At 42.8% G+C, this 19,413-nt stretch overlaps 1 protein-coding gene across 5 annotated transcripts in view; it reads right to left on the bottom strand.

Moving 5' to 3' along the window:
• Window positions 1-19,413, bottom strand: part of LOC120948598 (proteoglycan Cow) — an 86,027-nt gene that overhangs the window by 24,721 nt on the left and 41,893 nt on the right. For all 5 annotated transcript variants that reach the window (XM_040365124.2, XM_040365120.2, XM_049605707.1 and 2 more), the window contains exons 3-4: window positions 7,631-7,742; window positions 1,531-1,633 (exon numbers count right to left, since the gene is read on the bottom strand). In XM_040365124.2, coding sequence (XP_040221058.2) covers window positions 1,531-1,633; window positions 7,631-7,742 — 215 coding nt within the window. The remainder of the gene's footprint in view (window positions 1-1,530; window positions 1,634-7,630; window positions 7,743-19,413) is intronic.

Here is a 19,413-nt window from a genome sequence, read left to right as displayed (position 1 = left end):
CAGTTGTTTGTTGTTTTCAAAGTCGCCTTTTGGAATTGAAAATTGAATTTATGGCTTCGTGGTTGGTGTCGCTGACACGGCCCTTACCAATCTGTGGAATGGTATCGCGCAGCATAAATAAAGCAGGACATGGCAGGTGTAGGTGCGCTGACGCTAGTACCATATATAATAATTCCCATTTAACTTTGTCCAACTGGGCGAGGTTGTGTATGGGCTACAGCTGCAGATGTTCGTTAATTGTTTCTGTCTTTTTTTTGAAATTTTGTGTATTGGTTGAAAAGCTAAACTGTTTCGAGGTAACAGCATACAAAAACTAACCTAGAACTTACACAACAAAGTTTGCTTTGGTCGCCGTAGTATGAAAGTAATTTGTGCTCTTGTCATTTTGACTCATGAAGTTGTAATAGTTTGCAGAATTATTTTGGAACAAAAAAAACACCCACCCATACACATACACATTTCAAACAGATTGTACAAAGCTACGCCCGAGCGCATGGTTACATAGTTTGTTGTCACTTAATTGAAAAACGAATTGCTTAGTCTCAGAAAAAAAATTAGCAATTCTCAGCAGGACCCAACCACAACAGAGTGCTGTCAAAGTTAGCAAGAACAAGTAATAGTAACAACGCACAATAAGCGACATGGAAACACATTACATTGTAGCAGTAAAGCTTTTTCCAGGTGATGGTGTTTGGAAAAGCTTTTTTGTTGTTGTCGTTGTTTTGTTTTCCATTTACAAATGGTGCACAAATGTTAGAAAACAAGAAGAATGGAGAACAAAAATGCGTAATAGATTTTTTTTTCGTTGCCATTTGCCTGAATTTTGTTCAGCTCCATCCATAAATTTACGCAAACACATGGTCAGAGCTTCGGTGTGGAAAAATTCAAACGGATTTGGTTTAAGGTTAAGAGAGTTCGTTGTATGCGATTGTGAATGTAAAATGGAAAACATTGCAATCGTAGTATGTACGACATAGCACAGCGGAAACAGAAAACCGCAACGCAAAATCACCAGGTGGCAGCTTGCGCGCTTTAAAAATGTTAGGGAACAATGCGAAGAGCCGGTGAGCTACGATAGGAAGTGTGGGAAAGGAAGCGTTTTTTTGCTGTTGCTTGTAGCAAATAAGGCCTCACAATCATGCCCAGGACACGCTGGTACGGTAGGAAAAAAATGGAAGGCTTTTCACGACCTGCGACAGCAGCACAGAAGAGAGAGTTTCTTTTGCAACGGCGTGGTTGGGGGAGGTTATACTTTTCACTCATTCCTAGTAGTTAGGGAAAGGTGGAAGAGGGCTAAAGTATAACCGAAACTGAACATGTCGAGTGAAAGTAAACGCACAACGAACGTACAATGTACACACAACAATAACAATAGCAAACCCACAGCAAACTGAAGTCTTTGGGAAGGCAGGTTGGTAGGAGACTGACAGGGCGCACAATGTGCAGAAGGAGGGTCCGGGCCAAACACACACAAAGGGCCAAAACCCAAACTCAAGGTTGCGTGCACCGACAAAACGCGCAAGTACTTACTTGTTCTTGTGGAGTTCCTTCTTCGAAACGCAGACTGCCGTGTACGCGTCCTCCAGCAGGCAGAGCTCTTTCTTCTTGCAGTTGAGCGGTTTGCAGAGATCACCTGTGTGGGAAGAGGGAGCAGAGAATGGAGAGTCGAATGAGAAATATCCGCCATTTTATGAACTGGTGTGTCGCACGCCCAGAGGTGTCGATTCGTATTTCCCGGCGGGAGGCTTTCTCCGTGCAGGTGGTGGAGCCCCATTGAAGCTGGGCTTCGCACTGGGCACAAGATAGACAAGAGCACCCGTACCGACCGGGGGTTGTGTGTCTCTGTGACTAACCTACCCTTGGCCCTTGGACGCTGCTGTACCATATCATTAGCCGCAACGACTGTAGGCTGGGTCGGGTCGAATGAAAACGTTCCAGCAGTACGGTCGTACATTGATGTGAGATGAAATATTCATGCTGCTTACGAAGCGTAGAGCAGGTTGACAAGCTGAACCCGGTGACAGTGCTGTGCGCTTGCAGAAGCGCAGTAAAGGCAGATCATTCGTTGCCGGGGTGATGTACGGTTTTGCAAAGTGGAAGGTATATTTTATGCTTCTCTTCCTCTTTTAATGGGGAAAAATAAAATGCCATTCTGTGCTATTCATTACCGTACGGCACTACTGCTTCTAGCGTAGTAGGGGCAGAGCAAATGGAAGGTTGGACCGGGAAAATTAAACACACACACACACACCCACACACAGAGCGTATAAACGAACTATCCTTTGATGCAACGAATTGCTTGATGGTACGCCTGGTGCATCATGCTGTCAGAGATAAATAGAAGAATCAGAATAGTGTACAACTATTTAACCCGTAGAATTCAGCTTCACTCATGCTGCTACAGCATGGTTCCTCGAACTGCTGTTTTCACCTGCAGATATCTTGCAGCAGAGCTCGAGTAGTTATGGCATAGTTAATCATGAACAGGGCTGTTGATTTACTTATTAGAAACGTGAGCGGTAGTGTAAGCGTTCATCCCCACAATCATACAGCTTGCATGTTTGTACATGTTAGTGCTTTGCAGATATCAGGAGCTATGAGCTCTTCTTAAGCAGCAAAATCAACATGCTTTCTCATTTCACCCAATGGAGCATCAAACCTGACGGAATAGATTGTGTTGCTTCAGTTGTATTTTGATGCAGGTACACTAAGCCTTATTAATACGAAGCACATACTTAGCTTGGTTTGTGCGTTTTGAGGTCAGGAGTATTGTTTAATAATATCCATCATTAAATGCAAACAATATGATAGCACGCGCAGTGTAGTCATTATGTTGACGATTTAAAAACCATGCCTGGAATGTGATTACAATCGCGAATGGTTTGTTTGCATCTGTCTCTCTAAGATGTAGTCTCTTCAAGATGAAATGTTTCTTTAAGATGTTCATCTTAATACGATTTTGACGGTATCGTCATATTCCATACATACATACATCTTCAAGATGAATGTCTCCCTGTAGCCCGGGTTTATTTTCAATGTATTTCAAAAACTGTAAAATGTTGAACTACAAACAAAAACTGTAAAATTGAAAATTCACCTTTCAGAGGTTTCACTGTATTTGTTTTTGTTTCATGACTTTATTGCAATAGCATGAGTAACTATAAAAAATCCTTGAGCTCATTCACAAAATGGAAGTAAAAGATTGTTTCGTTCGGATATCTTACTTTCCGCTGTGCAACCTGTATCAAAGAAACAGATGATATTAGGTTCTACTTTTTGTTGTGCTTTTCCATTCACTCCCGCTGAAACCATTCACACCGTACGCTGCCATTTGCTCGATGAACCGTTGCTGCAAGGTTATGTTTCTTTCACACTACAACAAACCCAAAACCAAAAGCGACATACTAAGCCCGTGTCCCGGGGCACACCTACTCTATCGCATTGTTATTTCTGTTCTGTGCCATTTGAGCCATTCTGAGCTAGTTTTAATTTGCTCCCCCAGATGTCCCCGTCCTTGCACGGCACACATTCAAGGTCAGACACACTGGGCACCGGCGCACCGTTCGCACCGTTCGCGACACCGTTTGTGGTTCACAGAAATGGGGGCCATCATGATTGTGTCAGTTTCTACCGGCTTCACCCGATGAAATTGACGACCGACACCGAACACCCTAACTAACGGTTCTGCACTGCCACTGCCTGGTGGTGGCTTAGTTTAAAGGTGTGATTGGGTGCCAGTGCTGGCAGTGCATTTGGGACGACGCGGCTGGTGGTATTATGTAAATTTATTCATAATAACCGCGAACATGCAGATGAGTTTGGGATGCCGCGGTGACCGTCTGGGAGGGAACGGATTCCAACGTGGGAAAGCGCTCCCTGGCGCAAGTTGCCTCGGTGCTTTTCTTTCTGCTGTCCACCGTTAGGCGGGGGGTTTTGACGAATGAAAATTGATACGAAGAGGTGGCACGAGCATTTCAATTTGAGTTAAGCCAGTGCCATAGGATCGAGCTTGGCGAAAACATCTAAAGATGGAAGAATAATGAACACATGGAACACAGTGCAAAACAATGACATCACTGACGGTTGCTGAGCTTGTCCCTGCACAGTGACAGGGTTATTGGAAAACGTGGATGCTATTGCTAATGCTTATTTGACGGGTTGGCGGCAAAAAAATCCTTCAGATTGGTTATTATGCTTGGGAACGGTCGTTGGCTTGTAGTTGCTAAGCAAAGCTCAAATAGAAATAATAAAAAAAAAACTGATTTGTTTTTAACCCAAAACTAAACTTGCGATATGATGTTAACGTCAACATCTTTAAATTGAACGCACCCGCTTTTAACCGATCACTCGAGTCACGTTTAACTTTCGTTCACTCCCGAAAGGAAACTCAACTCGCTGACAAACTTTCGCAGCTGGCAAAGCGAGGGGTCGGTGATGAGTTGTTCCAGCAATGTGAAGCTACAGCAAAGCATTTCTTTTAAAGTAGAGCAAGCAAGTTTGTATGAGCATGGCGCGAACGGGGGCAATTGCAATGGTGCAAGGGCGCGTGACAGAGTTGCACCGAGCGACGAGCTAAACGAGAACGAAAGAGAAAAGTTGAAAATGATCTCGTAAATTTTACCCAATACTTCCGAATAATGTTCATGGCAACGGGGACGAAAAACCATGCAGCGCATTGGCAACAGATGCAGTAACACTGCACGAGGGATGCGGAACCGTTCCGTGCACTGTTACCCGCATCCATCCGTAAAGAATTATGCAGAAACTTTTGCTGCCTTGACTCGCTGGCTTGACACGGCGTGGCGGAACGGAGGCATGAAATATGGAGTGCCGAAAGTGCCTTAATTCATGCGCCCTACAACGCAACGCATCGCAACAGGGTGCATCGATGGAATGTAACCCAGTTAGTGCTGCTCTAATGTGCACTCTGGGTATCGAGTACGCTTATACGCGGGGATCTGTGCCTCTGGGTGGTGTTTATTCCGGAACACGATCAACTCGCCGGTTCGCTACGGTTATGTTTGTCCGCACGATAATCAATATCCACCGAGCAGGCCGGCAGCTTGATCGTCTATCATTGGGACACCGTGTGAGTAACGAACGGCGACTAGTCAGTTGGAACGCTTTCCAAGAAACTCTACCGTCCATGGCAGTGTCTGTGAAACATCTTGCTCCGCTGGGTCACAGGTATTAATATCCTCTAGATAGCGATACCAGAGACAGCAAGGACACGCTCTGTCTACATGCCATTCCGGGGGTTTGTTGCTTCATCGAGTGCGGAGCGACACAGTAAGCGTTTTGCGTCATTGCACATTCGTACCGAAGATGCAATAACGTTACATAATAATCATATTTATCTCGCAAATTTATAACCTCCGCCGACAGAACGAACCGGCAAGGTGGTCACCGACCGAGAGGGAAGATGTGCTAACAAGAACTTAGTAGTTGATGCGGGCAGTACGTACAATCGTATGCGATCGAATGCGACGGTTGCCAACAGGCGGCATCTTTGCATACTACTCCCTCCTGCTTGGAGCAACGAATGGGCACTAACCTGACTGACTGTGTGGGTGTTGCTATCGTATGCTCGAGTTCAGTTTAAAATCATTGTGTTGGAGTCTATTTTTAACATCTTTTAGAATTGGATAACTCAGCTGGATGTACTACGTTTTTGAAAGGGATAGTCTTAATGTCTATGAAAACTTACAGGGGGTTGGGTAAAAGCTAAATAATACGATGTTATTCAAAACATCCTACAAACAAACACAGTATAGGTTAATCTGGCTTGTACAGCACATTAATCAGTCGGTTTCGCGGCTACATGAGCATCGAACAATAAATTTAATGCTACCATTTGAGCTGCAACCGTTAAATGGGACCCACCGGACAATAGTGGTTTGGGAAGATATTAATTCCCTCTCTAACAAAACGGCCGCTCCAAAATGCAACGACGCTCATCAGTGTATTGTAAAATTGCCCCGTTCGCCTCCATTCCAAGTTATCATGTTTTAACCCTGATGTAAGTTTCATTCGAGTCGTTTAAGGGGGTTGGGTCACTGATTTCTAATAAAAACAAAAACAGCATCGTGAGTCTGTGTGTCCCGTACCTATTCTATTAGACTCCTGATACTGCGCTCAGCTCGGGCGGCCGTTCTGGAGTAAACCCATTCCAGCGGGTTTCCAGTGCACTCTGGTGGATAATTTGGCGCAACTTTGCTGCCCGGCAGGCGCTCCGTCAGCAGCTCTGCGTATGGTTCTGCTTGTTGAGTTTTGATTTTACGACACTCCTGTGATGTGCACCGGAAAGGATGTACATATGCATGTGTGTTCAAGTTTTACACCGTCGCAGATACATACACAGAGAGGTTCACTTGAACATGGTTATGCACGGAGCCAAATGCATCGCTTGCTCTCGCTTGTTCCCTGCAGAGAGGGCGCGAGGTTCGCTCGAAATAGCATGCAGTACATATTGTTCCATGTTCTTAGCAACAATCACACAGCACAATGCAGTGAAGTGTCTAAGTTATGCTGAAGTTTGCCCTGCAGGAAAACCGGGGAACCGTGGCATCCACATTGCATTACTTCCAGTAAGCTGCAGTGGGCCAAGAGTGAGTAACTGAGGCCAGTACAGGATTACTTTTAGCTGTTTTATGTGTGCTTTTTTGTTACGTTTTGTGCAGCCCGTTTACAAATCACACACTGCTTGTCTTGTGTTGTCTAATGTGTGTGTATGTATGTCATGGACAGGATACAGGATAAAAAAGCACGATTTAAACAGGCCAAATATAAGGAAGGAAAAGTTTTCAAAGCCCTTACTTGCAGCAGTTGACAGCGCCACTCGTTTGACATTAACTTTAAAGAGTTCTCGCTGACGCGTTTCGGCTAAAACATCATAAAGAACGATATCAATAATTATGATGTGTGGATGCTAATTACGGATCAATAATTAAAACTATAGAATATCACTGAGCAAATTTGAAATAAACCAATAATTACTCACTGTAATTATAATCGAGTAATTCCTTTTAAACAAGGGGGATTAGTCAGATTAAAAACCGCAGATATCAAACGGCAAGTAGAGTAATGCTATAATTATTCATTTCGTGGGTAGGTTGTGATTATTCTGACCAACATTCGCTTTGCTCATTTTTGGTATTGATTTTCTGAACCAAAATTAGAATATTAAATTGTTCTTGTATTGTTAATTCTTGGACAAATGACACAATTCTACGCTTTTTACGGACCAACCCATTGTCCGTTTGTTTTTTGCTTAAAACCACATTGAAGCCGATTTTAACAACCATTCTAAAAGGATCAAAGCATAATTACTTTGCTGGAGCATTAGTGCTATAATTAACACAGCTTAACTTCTTTCCCTCGCCGATACCCCTCCAGTCTGGAGAACTTTCGAAACACGGTTACAATAGCGATCGATTCATAAGCGGATTAAAATGGTGTACGAAGTTCTAGAAAACCGTGAGCAGAAATATGCTTTCATAAAATTTGGTTTCATTCCACTCTAAGCTTTCATCACAAATACGGGTTTACTTATATTTAATTTTGTTTTAATCATTAAACAAATTCATCGAATCTTTGAAAAATGTCATTCTCGAACACTCGTAACACTTACTTGAAGGGTCGTGAATCCACTTTTTCTTTTCCGGTATCATCTGCTGTTGATCTTGCTTCATCTGCATGGAGAGTCCAGAATCCAGCGGCTGTTGCTGACTGCTCTTATCGTCCTGCAAAGATGAGACCAATACAAACGGCATTAATTGAAGCGTTCTTACGTTATCGCTCAAACTGTAGCACTTTATTGTGACGTTGATTAAAGTGTTTTATTTCAGTAATTTTATCATTTCACTGAAAATTATAAGAACTATACCTGTAATTTAGAAGGCAGAAAAAGCATTCGAAAAACAGACTCAACAAATGGCATAAAATTAGTCTTTGAACGATAGAACGGAAAACAAACGATTCGTTAATTCAACATTCCATCCCCACCGAAATGTGAAAGTATTCACACAACTAACTTTCATGACAGACCCGCGACTCCAACGCAGTGATAGGTTGCAAAAAATAGAAAGATTCCAACTGAACCGGTCTCGGTCAGAAATGTTCATTTTACAGCTCGCAAAGGGCCTTTTGGGAGAAGAGAGAGAGAGAAAAAAAAATTATCGCAGCGTACATTCCGTGGCATTTGACCGGCGTCGGAAGTGGGACTGGTTTGCCGCCTTTTTCCCGTACTTGACCATTGACTTAATCATTTTTTCCTCTTTCGCAAGAACATTCTGTGAGCGGTTTTTTGTTTAAATTTCACTCACAAAACTTCAACCATGCAAACGAAGTTCAGTAAAACGCGGGCAAAGTAGATGAAAGGCAACGAATCAGGAAATTGTGAATTTTTCCGAATGAAATGCTCTGCATAAGATCCTGTGTGCCACTCTTGGGTTGCCTTTGTGAGCAGCACTTGTACCAATTTCACATTCTTTGTGGGTGAATTAGTTTTTTTTTGCTGCCAAAGCGCTTTGCTTCATCTTGTGAAACGTCAATTGTACATTAAATGGTTTATTTCACTTCCGCGGAATGTGTATGTAGTAAGAAGCTTAGGGAAAATTGACAAAAAAAAAAACACACACACACACACAAATGCAGAACTGTAACTGCAAATGAAGCTTAATAACAGCTGTGAATAGTATAGAAGTACAATTTATTTTAAATGGAAGAAACCCGGTGAAAAAGATTAATGTTTTTTGAAGTTTAATAGAAGCATATAATTGTCATTGAACCGTTGTAGAACTGTTACCGGCAATCAGGATTGAATTATACTGAAAGAATGCCAACAGAAAGCTTTATTTTTGTGCATTGATGTACCAACGAAGCTATAAACAATCGGTTATCAAACATCAAATATCAGAGATATCCAAGATGTGACGACTTCCAATAAACACTTCATACATTGAAAAATAATTTATGAACATAACGTTTCGGTAAAAATAATTCAATACCAGGCAGGAAAGCGCTCGCTCATGCTCGTAAAGTGCAGATAAAACCGAAGTGCTAATGATGTAAATAATTACACGTCAATAGTCATTATGTTCGGCCGGGTAATTTGTCAAAGCTCGCCTCGATCGAGCTCGCACAGAGCTCGTACACAGAGCCAAATGTACACAGCACCATCATCATAGTATGATCGTACGCATTTCAAGCACCCTCCCCCCACCATGTCTTGGTAATTCTCACGGATGGGAAATTAAAAATTAATATCCAATTGATTTATGCTCGGGCTAAATAATAACGCCCATTAATAGCAAGCTGCCGGGTGAGGAGCCGTTTTTCAACCCCAAACGCCGGTAACAGCTGGGGCAAGGGTACGCTTATTGAAATTATACGAATATAGTGAAATGGATATTAATCATAATTGCTATTGAGTTGCGCGATCCCCCAAGGGTTAGTGGCAGTATGAAATATATCGAATCAGTGTGACCGAAAATCGATAAAACAAAAGTCAGTTCAGTTTACAGACTGGAAGGTGTGTGGTGCAAAGTTGACTTTTTACTAGCTAAAGATCACATAAGAACCTCTTGTGCTAGGCAGTATTGCAAAATCAAACAGATATGAAAATAATAAGTTTAATTCAAGACGGGTGGTGGCAGTGGGTAAACCATGAGGACAAAATCATGGACCTGTGGACAGCTGGTGTATGGTGTGAACGTTGCGCCATACTGTGGAATCATCAGCGCAGCATAATTGGATCATTAAACGGTAAAATATTATCGGGAAAGGTTTTATGATAGCAAAGGGAAGACATTGATTACATTATTATAAGAAAGACGGACAGAAAATTAAAACAAAGACTAAGGTTTTGTGATGTGTTGCTGCTCTGTTGTTTGCTCTGTCACACCTTGTTGTTTTGATGCCATGATGTTGAACTTCCCGCTTATGAAATTCACTTCTAAAAACCAAATATGAATATGTTCACAATCAAATTCGGATTGAAACTCAAGCAATCAAACACCAGCGGCATTTGTTGTAGAAATTGAAGCATCATGGTGACTGCAACACACATTTACATCTCACCATCATCTATAGCTGGTCCTGGTAACTTTGGCGGCATGCGACGATAATTTACGAGCGTTTCCCAATTTCCCTTTTGACCCACGAAAATCATAAATCATCGCCGAACGGTACACAGCTAATGCTTTTTTCTTCGCAAACGAATCGACCGGAGAACGGATAAGCACCAAAAAAGGTACGGTATCGAAACAACCATCAAACCATGATTAGAAAAAAAAGGTACAGACAGAGAATGTTTGATTAAGCAGCAGATATTTGTACCCCGTAAACTAAAACTAATTGCTACCTCGATTACTGGGCTTGCCTTCTTGGTAGAAATATTCCACGAATTATTTAAAGATGCACAATTAATTAAACCATTAGCGGAGAAATATTTCGCTGCTTGCGTGAGGATAGAATGGAGGGTTGCTTTGGACAAATGGAATATTTGTCTCGAAATTCCAACGTTAGCCTCGTGGCCACACGCTGCCCAGCTAGAAGCAGTTGATCATTTGGACCGCTAAATGCTTCTGTTACACCGTTGGCGAGCGGTATGAAGATAAATGATTAAACGCTCTGCGCAGTACGTCAGAAGCAGTCAGTGTTAAACCGGTCGATGAAAGCAGCACGACATAGCGTGTAACAGCCAAGGACGGCTTGGGAAGAGATTAAATAAATTGAGCTCGGAGCAAGCTGGCCGCCCAGCCAAACTGCAAAGGATGTTGTATTACGTGTTGATTTCGTTTTGTTTTGTTTTTTTCCCGTTTGCCGTCCGCTCTTCTCTCCAGTGGGTGGAGATTATCCAGTGACATTATTTTCCTTCCATTTAAAATGTTATCAAGGATTACAAAAGCCGAAAAGTGGCTCAGAGTGGTCAGAGCTAGCTTTTGATGTCCGAGAATGATGCTCGCACCGACAAAAGCAATTATTTGCAAAATCTGGCGGAATTTGGCAAGAATAAAGGAATACCTTTGGCTTGCAAGGTGGGAAAGGGATTGCCATTTTTCATTTCAGTATTTATTGTTTGTGTGGTTGTCTATGTTAGTAGAGCATGGAAGGTGACCTTTAATAAAAGCTCTTGTCTTAAATTAGATCTTTTAGGAATTTCACTATTCCTGAAAGGAATTTACTTCCTCTGCACCAGAAATCAAGTCAAAACGGTGAACCTCCACTAGTACTACACATCAGCTAAATGGGGCATGCTAATGGTGTGGCAGCATTATTATTGTCTCATGGGGTAGGCTCTCGCTAATTCCTTCCATCAGCCAATTGGTTCCAAGTCTGTTGTCATCGTCAGGCCCACTGTTGACACAGGATGCGGCGGCACACGAGGGAAGCGGCGCGTGTTGTGTACCGAAAGCTGCGGCCGTTGGTGTGTTACAAGCGCAAACCCATTAACAAATGGTGTTACGAACAGGCACACCGGCACAGAAGCTTTATCACCATCATTCGAGAACAGTCGAGGGGGGGAGGGGGCGGTGTCCGCAACACACTGGAGCAGGAAAAGCTGCCACAAATGGTAACTTCATTAGGGACGCACGGGTTCTTAGCTGGTGTGGTGTTATGTTTGTCTTCAATTATATCGAGCACGGTGGTTTCGTGGGCAACACAGGGCTGCAACACTCTCTACCTAACACACACACACGAACACACGGATAGCGTCTAATCCAATTGCAATATGGACCGAGGGAGCGCCCGAGGGGTGTTGGACCGGGGCTTGATCATTTAATGCAATTAAAGTAAATTTCCTTCGCCCTATACACCATGTACGCCATCATACGCCTTCGAAAGATACATATTTACCGTGCCCACCTATGGATGCATTCGTGTCTGTGTGTAGTGGGTAAGGTTCATTCCATGTTTAGCGGAAACGATATCTTCGGTAGAACGGGTAAGTAACTGGTGTTGCTTGTCCAAGCACCAGTTTCTGAAAGTATATATGATGTAGTTAAATGACGTATCGAACCAATCTATTGCATTTCTGTTAAAAATTTGAGCTAAAAAGCCATGTATCTAGCCTTGATACTATTTTTAAAAAGAGTTGGATTTTTTGTTGGATTTTGTTTGAAATGGAACATGAACAACTAATCGTACACAGCTAGAACACTCTTAAACGATGCAGCGAACACCGGTGACAATGCTCACAATCAGCATCTCGCAGCATTGAAGAATCTACTGAAACGAACAGTCCACCTACCAGCATGACGGGCTCATCAACCCACGCTCGTCGTGTTTTGTTCAAGCGTGTGGAAAGCGCTGGTGGAAGCCACGGCGTATGACATTCCACTCCATGGTAACACTGGTGACTTGCAACGGTCGGCATGCAGTTGGTACCAAGTGGTAGAACAAGAACAAAAAAAACCGATATATCTATATCCTTTGTCCACACACACACCGTTCTAAAGTTTGCGCTGCTTCGGATGCTGTTACCTAGCCTTTCATGCAGGTAGTGGATCAATTACAAGCAGAAAAAAAAAACAGATAGAAGCAGATGTCACGCGGCACAAAATTGTTTTTCATTTAAAAAGTTTTTTTGGTCGCGTACATTGCGTTAGAAAATCGGTTAAAAAAAAGGAAAAAGGACTGTAAAAACACACACACGCTGAGAGAGCTTCATCATATAACAACGACAGCAGGGCAATTGAAACAGGTTAGTCAGGTGTGCTCTGTCCGACAAGAAATAGCAACAAAAACCAAACGAACACTCTGCAAGGTATCAGTGTCAGATGCAGTGCGGAAGAGTGTAAGTAAATAGCATCCACTTAACGTCCACTCGATTGGTCATGTAGTGATTCAGTGAAGTGAGATACATGCGCTTGTAACAAAATAAAATCTGCACAGCGTGTTACTCCGTAGCGGGAATTGGAACAGGTAATCGCTTTCATCACTTGATGGCCGATTTAGTTCGACGAAATAGAGATGAAAAAAACCTTGTTGTTTAACGTGAAAACTTGATACTTATTGCGATGCCGCTCGTATTTAAACCTCATGCCACTCGTAGTTAAATGCAACAGAAACATTCGAAATATCACTTCACGGGCGGCTTCGACTTCTTCACCCGGTTGACTTTTAAGAGTATGAATAAGTTAATTCCAATATATTACCATCATCCGTATTCCAGCATCAACAGTAAATGAATGAACGCAATTTCAAAGTCAATCGAACAACACAAGCGAAAGAGAAAAACGAGCAAAAACTGCTTCTGGGTTCTCGCTGACATTCCATTTGCGTTAAAGAGTAATTCAAAATTGCTGTCTTCTACGGTTTTTTTGTTGCGTTGTTGCTGTTGCGCACTGAACATTACGCGCCTCTATGCAAACAAGTGTAAACCGATGCAAACACACACACAAAGCCACACTCAGTATGGGGCAATGTAAAAATGAAAGGACAATGTAATTAAATATCCACCAAAGGGAGGGCATTTGGGGAGAATCGTTCGTCGGGGTACAAGTACCACCACTTGGGCCGGTCGGTCAATGATGTGACTCACTGTGTGATTATTTTTGCTTTATTTATTTTTTTGCATATCTCGTTCACACGACCCCGTCCCCGTACCTCACGACACGCTCACCGACTGGCAATGTTAATAAGTCGAGTGTGCTCGTGGGTGGAGCATGAATAAAATTTAAATTTTATAATTATTCCCATCCATCGCATTCACGCACCCGGCTGCTGCATCGCTCGATCCGTGCCAAGCGTTTTGGGAGCCGTTCGACCAAATTTTCATTACTTTATTACGAGCCTCTGTGCACAAATTTAGTCCCAGCGTCAATTGAACGGGAGGCAGGCGGAAGCAGCAAGGGTAGAAAAAGAAGCAGAAAAAAGCTTTTCTCCCCGGCTACACCGATGCAAGCCTTCCGCTGTACGGTATCGGCACTAAGAGTGAGGTTGCCGGAAGCTTAATGTTTTGCCGGATATTTGGCAAAATTGCCTGTGAAGCGGTTTTAGCGTGGTAACGGTGTATACGCTTCTTTTTCTCCTTGCCGTCCCTTTTGTACTGTGTGTGTGTTTGCTGAACGCCTGAAGATAAAAAAGAAAACGAGTGTAATGTGAAACCTCATTTAAAACCCCATCATGTAGCTTAAGGAAGCTGGAAAGATACGGCACGGGGAGGGGCCACATCCGACCGGCAGCGTCAAACAGCACGAAAAGTACGTACCGTCGGGTGCGCAAGGGACAGAATCCGTTCCACGGACCCGAGCGCCCGCGTTCTTTAAACACCGCCCCAACATGATGGTAGTGAAATAAAAGTTTACGATGCACACGCCATAGATTAAGTGAAAGTTGCGCTTCCGGTTTCGTGCTGCAACGCGGCCAAAAACCCCGCAGCCCCCTTCCCATTCGGTTTCCGAGGCAAAATTTTAAATCGATTTCGCTCGACACGGGTTCGAACGATACGCCCAACCGATCGGTGTAACGACGTGTGCTTGCTCGCCTGCGTTGCCCGGCCACATACACTTTACGGCCAGCGCAGGAACGCTTTTGAACTGTAAAACGCAACTCGCAAGCTAAGCCAAAATGGATTAGGGTTGGCTTTGGTTGGTTCTGCTCTCCTCCTCCGGGCTCAAGCTACGCCTTCGAGGCTCGTGATCGTAAGAAGAAAAAAAAGTACATTTACTGTAAAAAATGTAAATGACAGTGAAGAAATTGAACGAAATTGCGCCCCGTTTGGCGCATTTATGAGAGTCGGGCGAACCGTTGTCACGAAGGGGCACGTTGTTGTCGCAGCTGCCCCCTTTATCCGACGGGCGTTTGTGCCGATGAAAAGAATGGGAAGGATTTGTTTGCAAAAGTACAAAAAAAAAACACACACACACACAACATCATGACAGCATCTTTCTACCCACGGCCTGAATGAGAACGAAGGTCACGTTAGATTGTTTCTTATGGTGACCGGGCTCGGTTGGGTGTTCGGTTGATGGGGGAGTATAGGAATTCATAAACATGCACATATCCTTTTATTATTATTTACCATTCAACGTCATCGTAACACTTACAATTTAGCTTCACTCAGTATATAAACAATGTATGTGCAAACGAGAAAACACTAAAGGCAAACAAAAGCAATGATATAAAGACACACTAACGTTGTTCGTTGTTAGAAGTAACATAGATAAATCGAATAGATTATGTTTCAGACATTTCGGTAACATTGAATTAATGAATTGGAAAGATCATGGAAAAAAGATAATCATAAAGACGTATAAATCTTTTCTTGTACAAACCAGTACAATCCTTAGCAAATAAGGATCTATTCTTGTACAACCCAGTACCAGAAGATCGAAGCTATATAAAATATTAAATAAATAAACAAACACAAAAAAGGGCTTGTTCCCAATAAAACCTCGTGAGCGTCAGTCCAGACCAATTCCCAGCGAACTTGCACCGGGGATTATGATGATTCAAGCAGCCAAATTGAAAGTCAAACGTAGCAACCTAAAGACATAAAGCAACAAATCCTACCCAAACAGAGTCACAAAAATGTCCAATGTAAGCCGAATCAAGCGGATGCGTGTATGTAGATGAGGACAGTTTGTTTGTTTTATTTGTCAGCCCCTCAGTGTGCAAGAGGTTCATCTTTCGCCACACTACAGCACGCGTGACCTTTGCGCCAACAAAGATCAGGAAGCACGAAGGCGGTCGGTAGGCTTTGCATGCGAATGGTTATTTTCCGCTGTGTGGCATCATCATCATTTTTGCATCATCTGAACATGCCCATTCGCATGGTGCTTCGTAGTCAGCTGTGGATTCCTTCGACGCCACCAAAACAGTGGAACCTGTCACCAGAATGTAAGGCCATGTCAGTTTGGGGAAAGGAAAGACAAAACAAAAAACTCGACGACCGGGGGTAATCTTGCTCGAGAGGATAGGGCCGTTGGGATAGTCTCAAGTGAAATAGGATTTACATTTTTTTTCTTCTTGTGAGGATGGATTTGCTCTTCCTAACCAAAAAAAAGAAGAAAGTATTATCTAACAGCTTCTTTATCCACGCACACGGATTACATAATATTTAGTGTTTGAGGCGTTGGCGATGTACAGTGTGGCGAGGGCTACCCGATATTCTGCAGCAGATGGCACCTCTAGCGTTACACGGATCCTTCGGGAGGGGTGGTGTGAATATTTCTTGAAATTTCTTTTCCTCCCATAGAAAAAGCGTCTGCCATTGTGTGGGGTAAATGTTTGTTTTGTTCTTCTGAAACAATGCTTTTTTGCTTTTCGCACCACTAATGGAACCATCATATGCGATAAAACAAAACCAAAAAACTATACATATTGTTTGAGGAATAAAGTTTGTTAGAGAGAAAAAAAACACATAAGGCTTTATTCACACACCATACACATTCTGTGTCTTCGATGAAGTTGCTATAAGTTTGATGTCACATTTAGATGTCGGTTCGTTTATTGTTTAGAAAACAATGGCTGTATAATGGCGGTGTGATGGACATACTGTGCATGGTCGCCGTCTACAGCAGCGACGGAGCTCAGAAATCGATCGAATCGACAGAACCCTACGGATGGGCTTCGAAATGATGAGACATTTTCGATGAATGGAAATAACTTGAACGTATTGACGAATGACATCATCATCGCCGCCGTGAAAGTAACCGAGCATTAATCATCCCGCAGTTAAATCGCATGGAAATGATTAGTATTAATCATCGCTGTTTGGCATTAAGAATCGCCAGCAGTTTGACACAGATGTCATTGAATGAATAATGTAGTTTCTTTTATTTATCGCATTAGCGTTAGAGGGTTTGTACCGGAGCAGAACGTATTGCTTTTTGGGGTTTTTGTAACGCGTTGATGCTTTAAAACGGCAAATTAAATAAGTGCAGCTATGTCTATTCCGTCCAGCTGATAATCTCTCGTGTTTTAGAATAACGTGAATACAAGTAAAATGTAGAGAAATTAAATAGCTGATAAGAATAGCTTAGGTAAGATTTTTTCAAAAATGTCCATGATGTTTTTCATCTTAACCCTCAATTCATGTTAAAGACAATGCAAACAATATTAGCTTTTTTAAAGAAAACATATTCACATCAATGTAATGGAGTTTTAGGGGTTTTATGGTACACTTTGGTACTTAAAAACAGTATCCAACCATGCAACTGTACAAGAAAAAGGCGTAATGAAGGGATAATACAATTGTTGTTCCATAAACATCAACAGTTGAAATAACCTGTCATGAATGTCTGTTGAGATATTTTAAGCTTTCATTACATCTTGGCTACAAACAACTTCAGTTCAAAGAAAATGTTAAATAATGAAATAATGAATGCATTGAAAATGGTTTTTACTGTAAAGCTGCTACTAATATAAAGCTGTTTGTACTTGCAACATAAATACAATTGATTTCAAGCGAAAACCATTCCCGTTAATGATCTCTTTTTTGTATTGTTTTTATTACGAAAGTGCAAAAATTAACGAACCATTAAACAAACGCACAACCCGTATGAGGTCAACGGCAAAAGGCAATTCTCAATCGATTCGAAAAACAAAACGGAATGGATAAATGTTAAGCTTTTTCACACTGCCAAGTATTATCGGCGCATCGTCGGAATTGACGCCGAATGAAAACGAGACGCTGCGGTGATTTTTGTCATTAAAAATCATTATCAACCATATGCTGCATACGTTCCATCCTTTAATATATCCAATGCACATAGCCACACACACATACACACACACGCGACCACAGTTTCGCAGGAAAATACGCAACACTAGCGGAAGCAAAGCAAGAAGGGGGACTGAACAAAAAAAAGTGAATGCAATATATTGCTGAGCAAAGGAATTCCCGCAAACGGGCATCATAATGCATGTGGCTTTGCTTTTTTTCTATCCCCTCCCAGCGTTCCACAAATTTATGCACTGTGAAGCCGGATTCCTTTTTCGGTATGTTTAATGTATGGGTATGTGTGAGTGAATGTAAAAGTTGTACTCTGGCACTTAGCTGCGGTTCAGGTTTGTGTGCAGTGGATGGAAACTGTGGTTTATAAATATCGCGCTTTTGCCTCCCGGTGGTGGCGCGTTTAATCGAGGTGAAATTATAACAAGCACCCGTTTGCCGTCACGGCCTGAGTTTACTGTTGCCTGGTGCCTGGTGCACATATATCCTGCCAATATGTCACAGCCAACGAGTTTTTCTTTGCTGGTGGAAGTTGCGTCGATCGAGTGGACCTCGCACAAAATGGAGCTCTGCCGCACATTTCCGCACTGGCGGGCATGTTAAATTGCCATTTTCCACGGACCCACAGTTGGAGAGTCATCTAGCGGTACTACACAACTAGTTGCTGACATTTAACCACCGTCAACACCACCACCAGTCTGCCACAGGGAGTGGTGGTACCACATGTTGGTGTAGCTAACAAATCGCAAATAAGCTAACAGTGGGTAGTAGTGTGCTGCTGCCCCGCGCGCGCGCTCGTAATTCCTGGCGCTCGTCATTCTTTTTCTCGGAAGCGAAAGGTGTAGCTTTCCATTGCCGGTCGTCGCGTTCGAGCAAGTTCCATTTAGTTGCCCGTTAGTTAATGCTGAAGCAGAACTGAAGCTTCCGTCATTGCTTACCTTTCGCATTGCTTGTGGTACACGGGTTAGTGTGGTTTTATTGCTGTCCGTTTTGTTTTTGTTGCTTCTCCATCGTACCTACCCTCCCACCCTTTAACTTAGAAGCAAAGGAGGGAGGGTAGGTATTGGCACTAACAATTCCACAAGGTGTCAGAAACAACAGGCGATGGAATAAGACATTGACAAACGTAACAGTTCGCCGGAAGCGCCCGGAATGGGTAACACGTGCCTCGAAAAGCAGAAGAAAAAAGAGAATCTAAATAACACATTGTGGGTGTGGGTGTGGGTGTGTGTGTGTGTGTGGGAGAGAAAGTTGGGTTGAGTGGCTGCAGAGCCGGTGCCGGCATGGTGTGTTCTTTACGGTATGGATTAATTAATTAAGTGATGTCGTACGAGTGATGGCGTAATGGAGTAGCAGGATGGTAGCAGCAGGCCGCTACAATGTACGATTCGATGTTGTTCAAGCTAGAGAGTTAACTTGTTACAGCCCAAGCTTGAAGCACTTTAAATTGCCGTCACTGAGCCATCGACAGGATAGGGTTTAGTTCTTTCCACCACTCACACTCCCCGGGATGTCCATTGCTCAAACCACAAATGTAAATGTTGACACATACTAAGAATCAACAATGTAAATTCAATCTCGACAGCCGCTCAGCAGCATCCTTCCGCTGAAATCCAACCCCGAAAGCCGGATGTTTCTAATGAAATTAGTGAGTAACGATATGCTAGTTTTCCTTCCCCCATCCCTGACACACATGGTACGTACGTCCCACGTGTGGTTATTTGCTGTGA

Source organism: Anopheles coluzzii, chromosome 2 (genome assembly GCF_943734685.1).
Source record: "Anopheles coluzzii chromosome 2, AcolN3, whole genome shotgun sequence".
Classification (NCBI taxonomy): domain Eukaryota; kingdom Metazoa; phylum Arthropoda; class Insecta; order Diptera; family Culicidae; genus Anopheles; species Anopheles coluzzii.
This window is presented reverse-complemented; position numbering and strand designations above follow the sequence as displayed.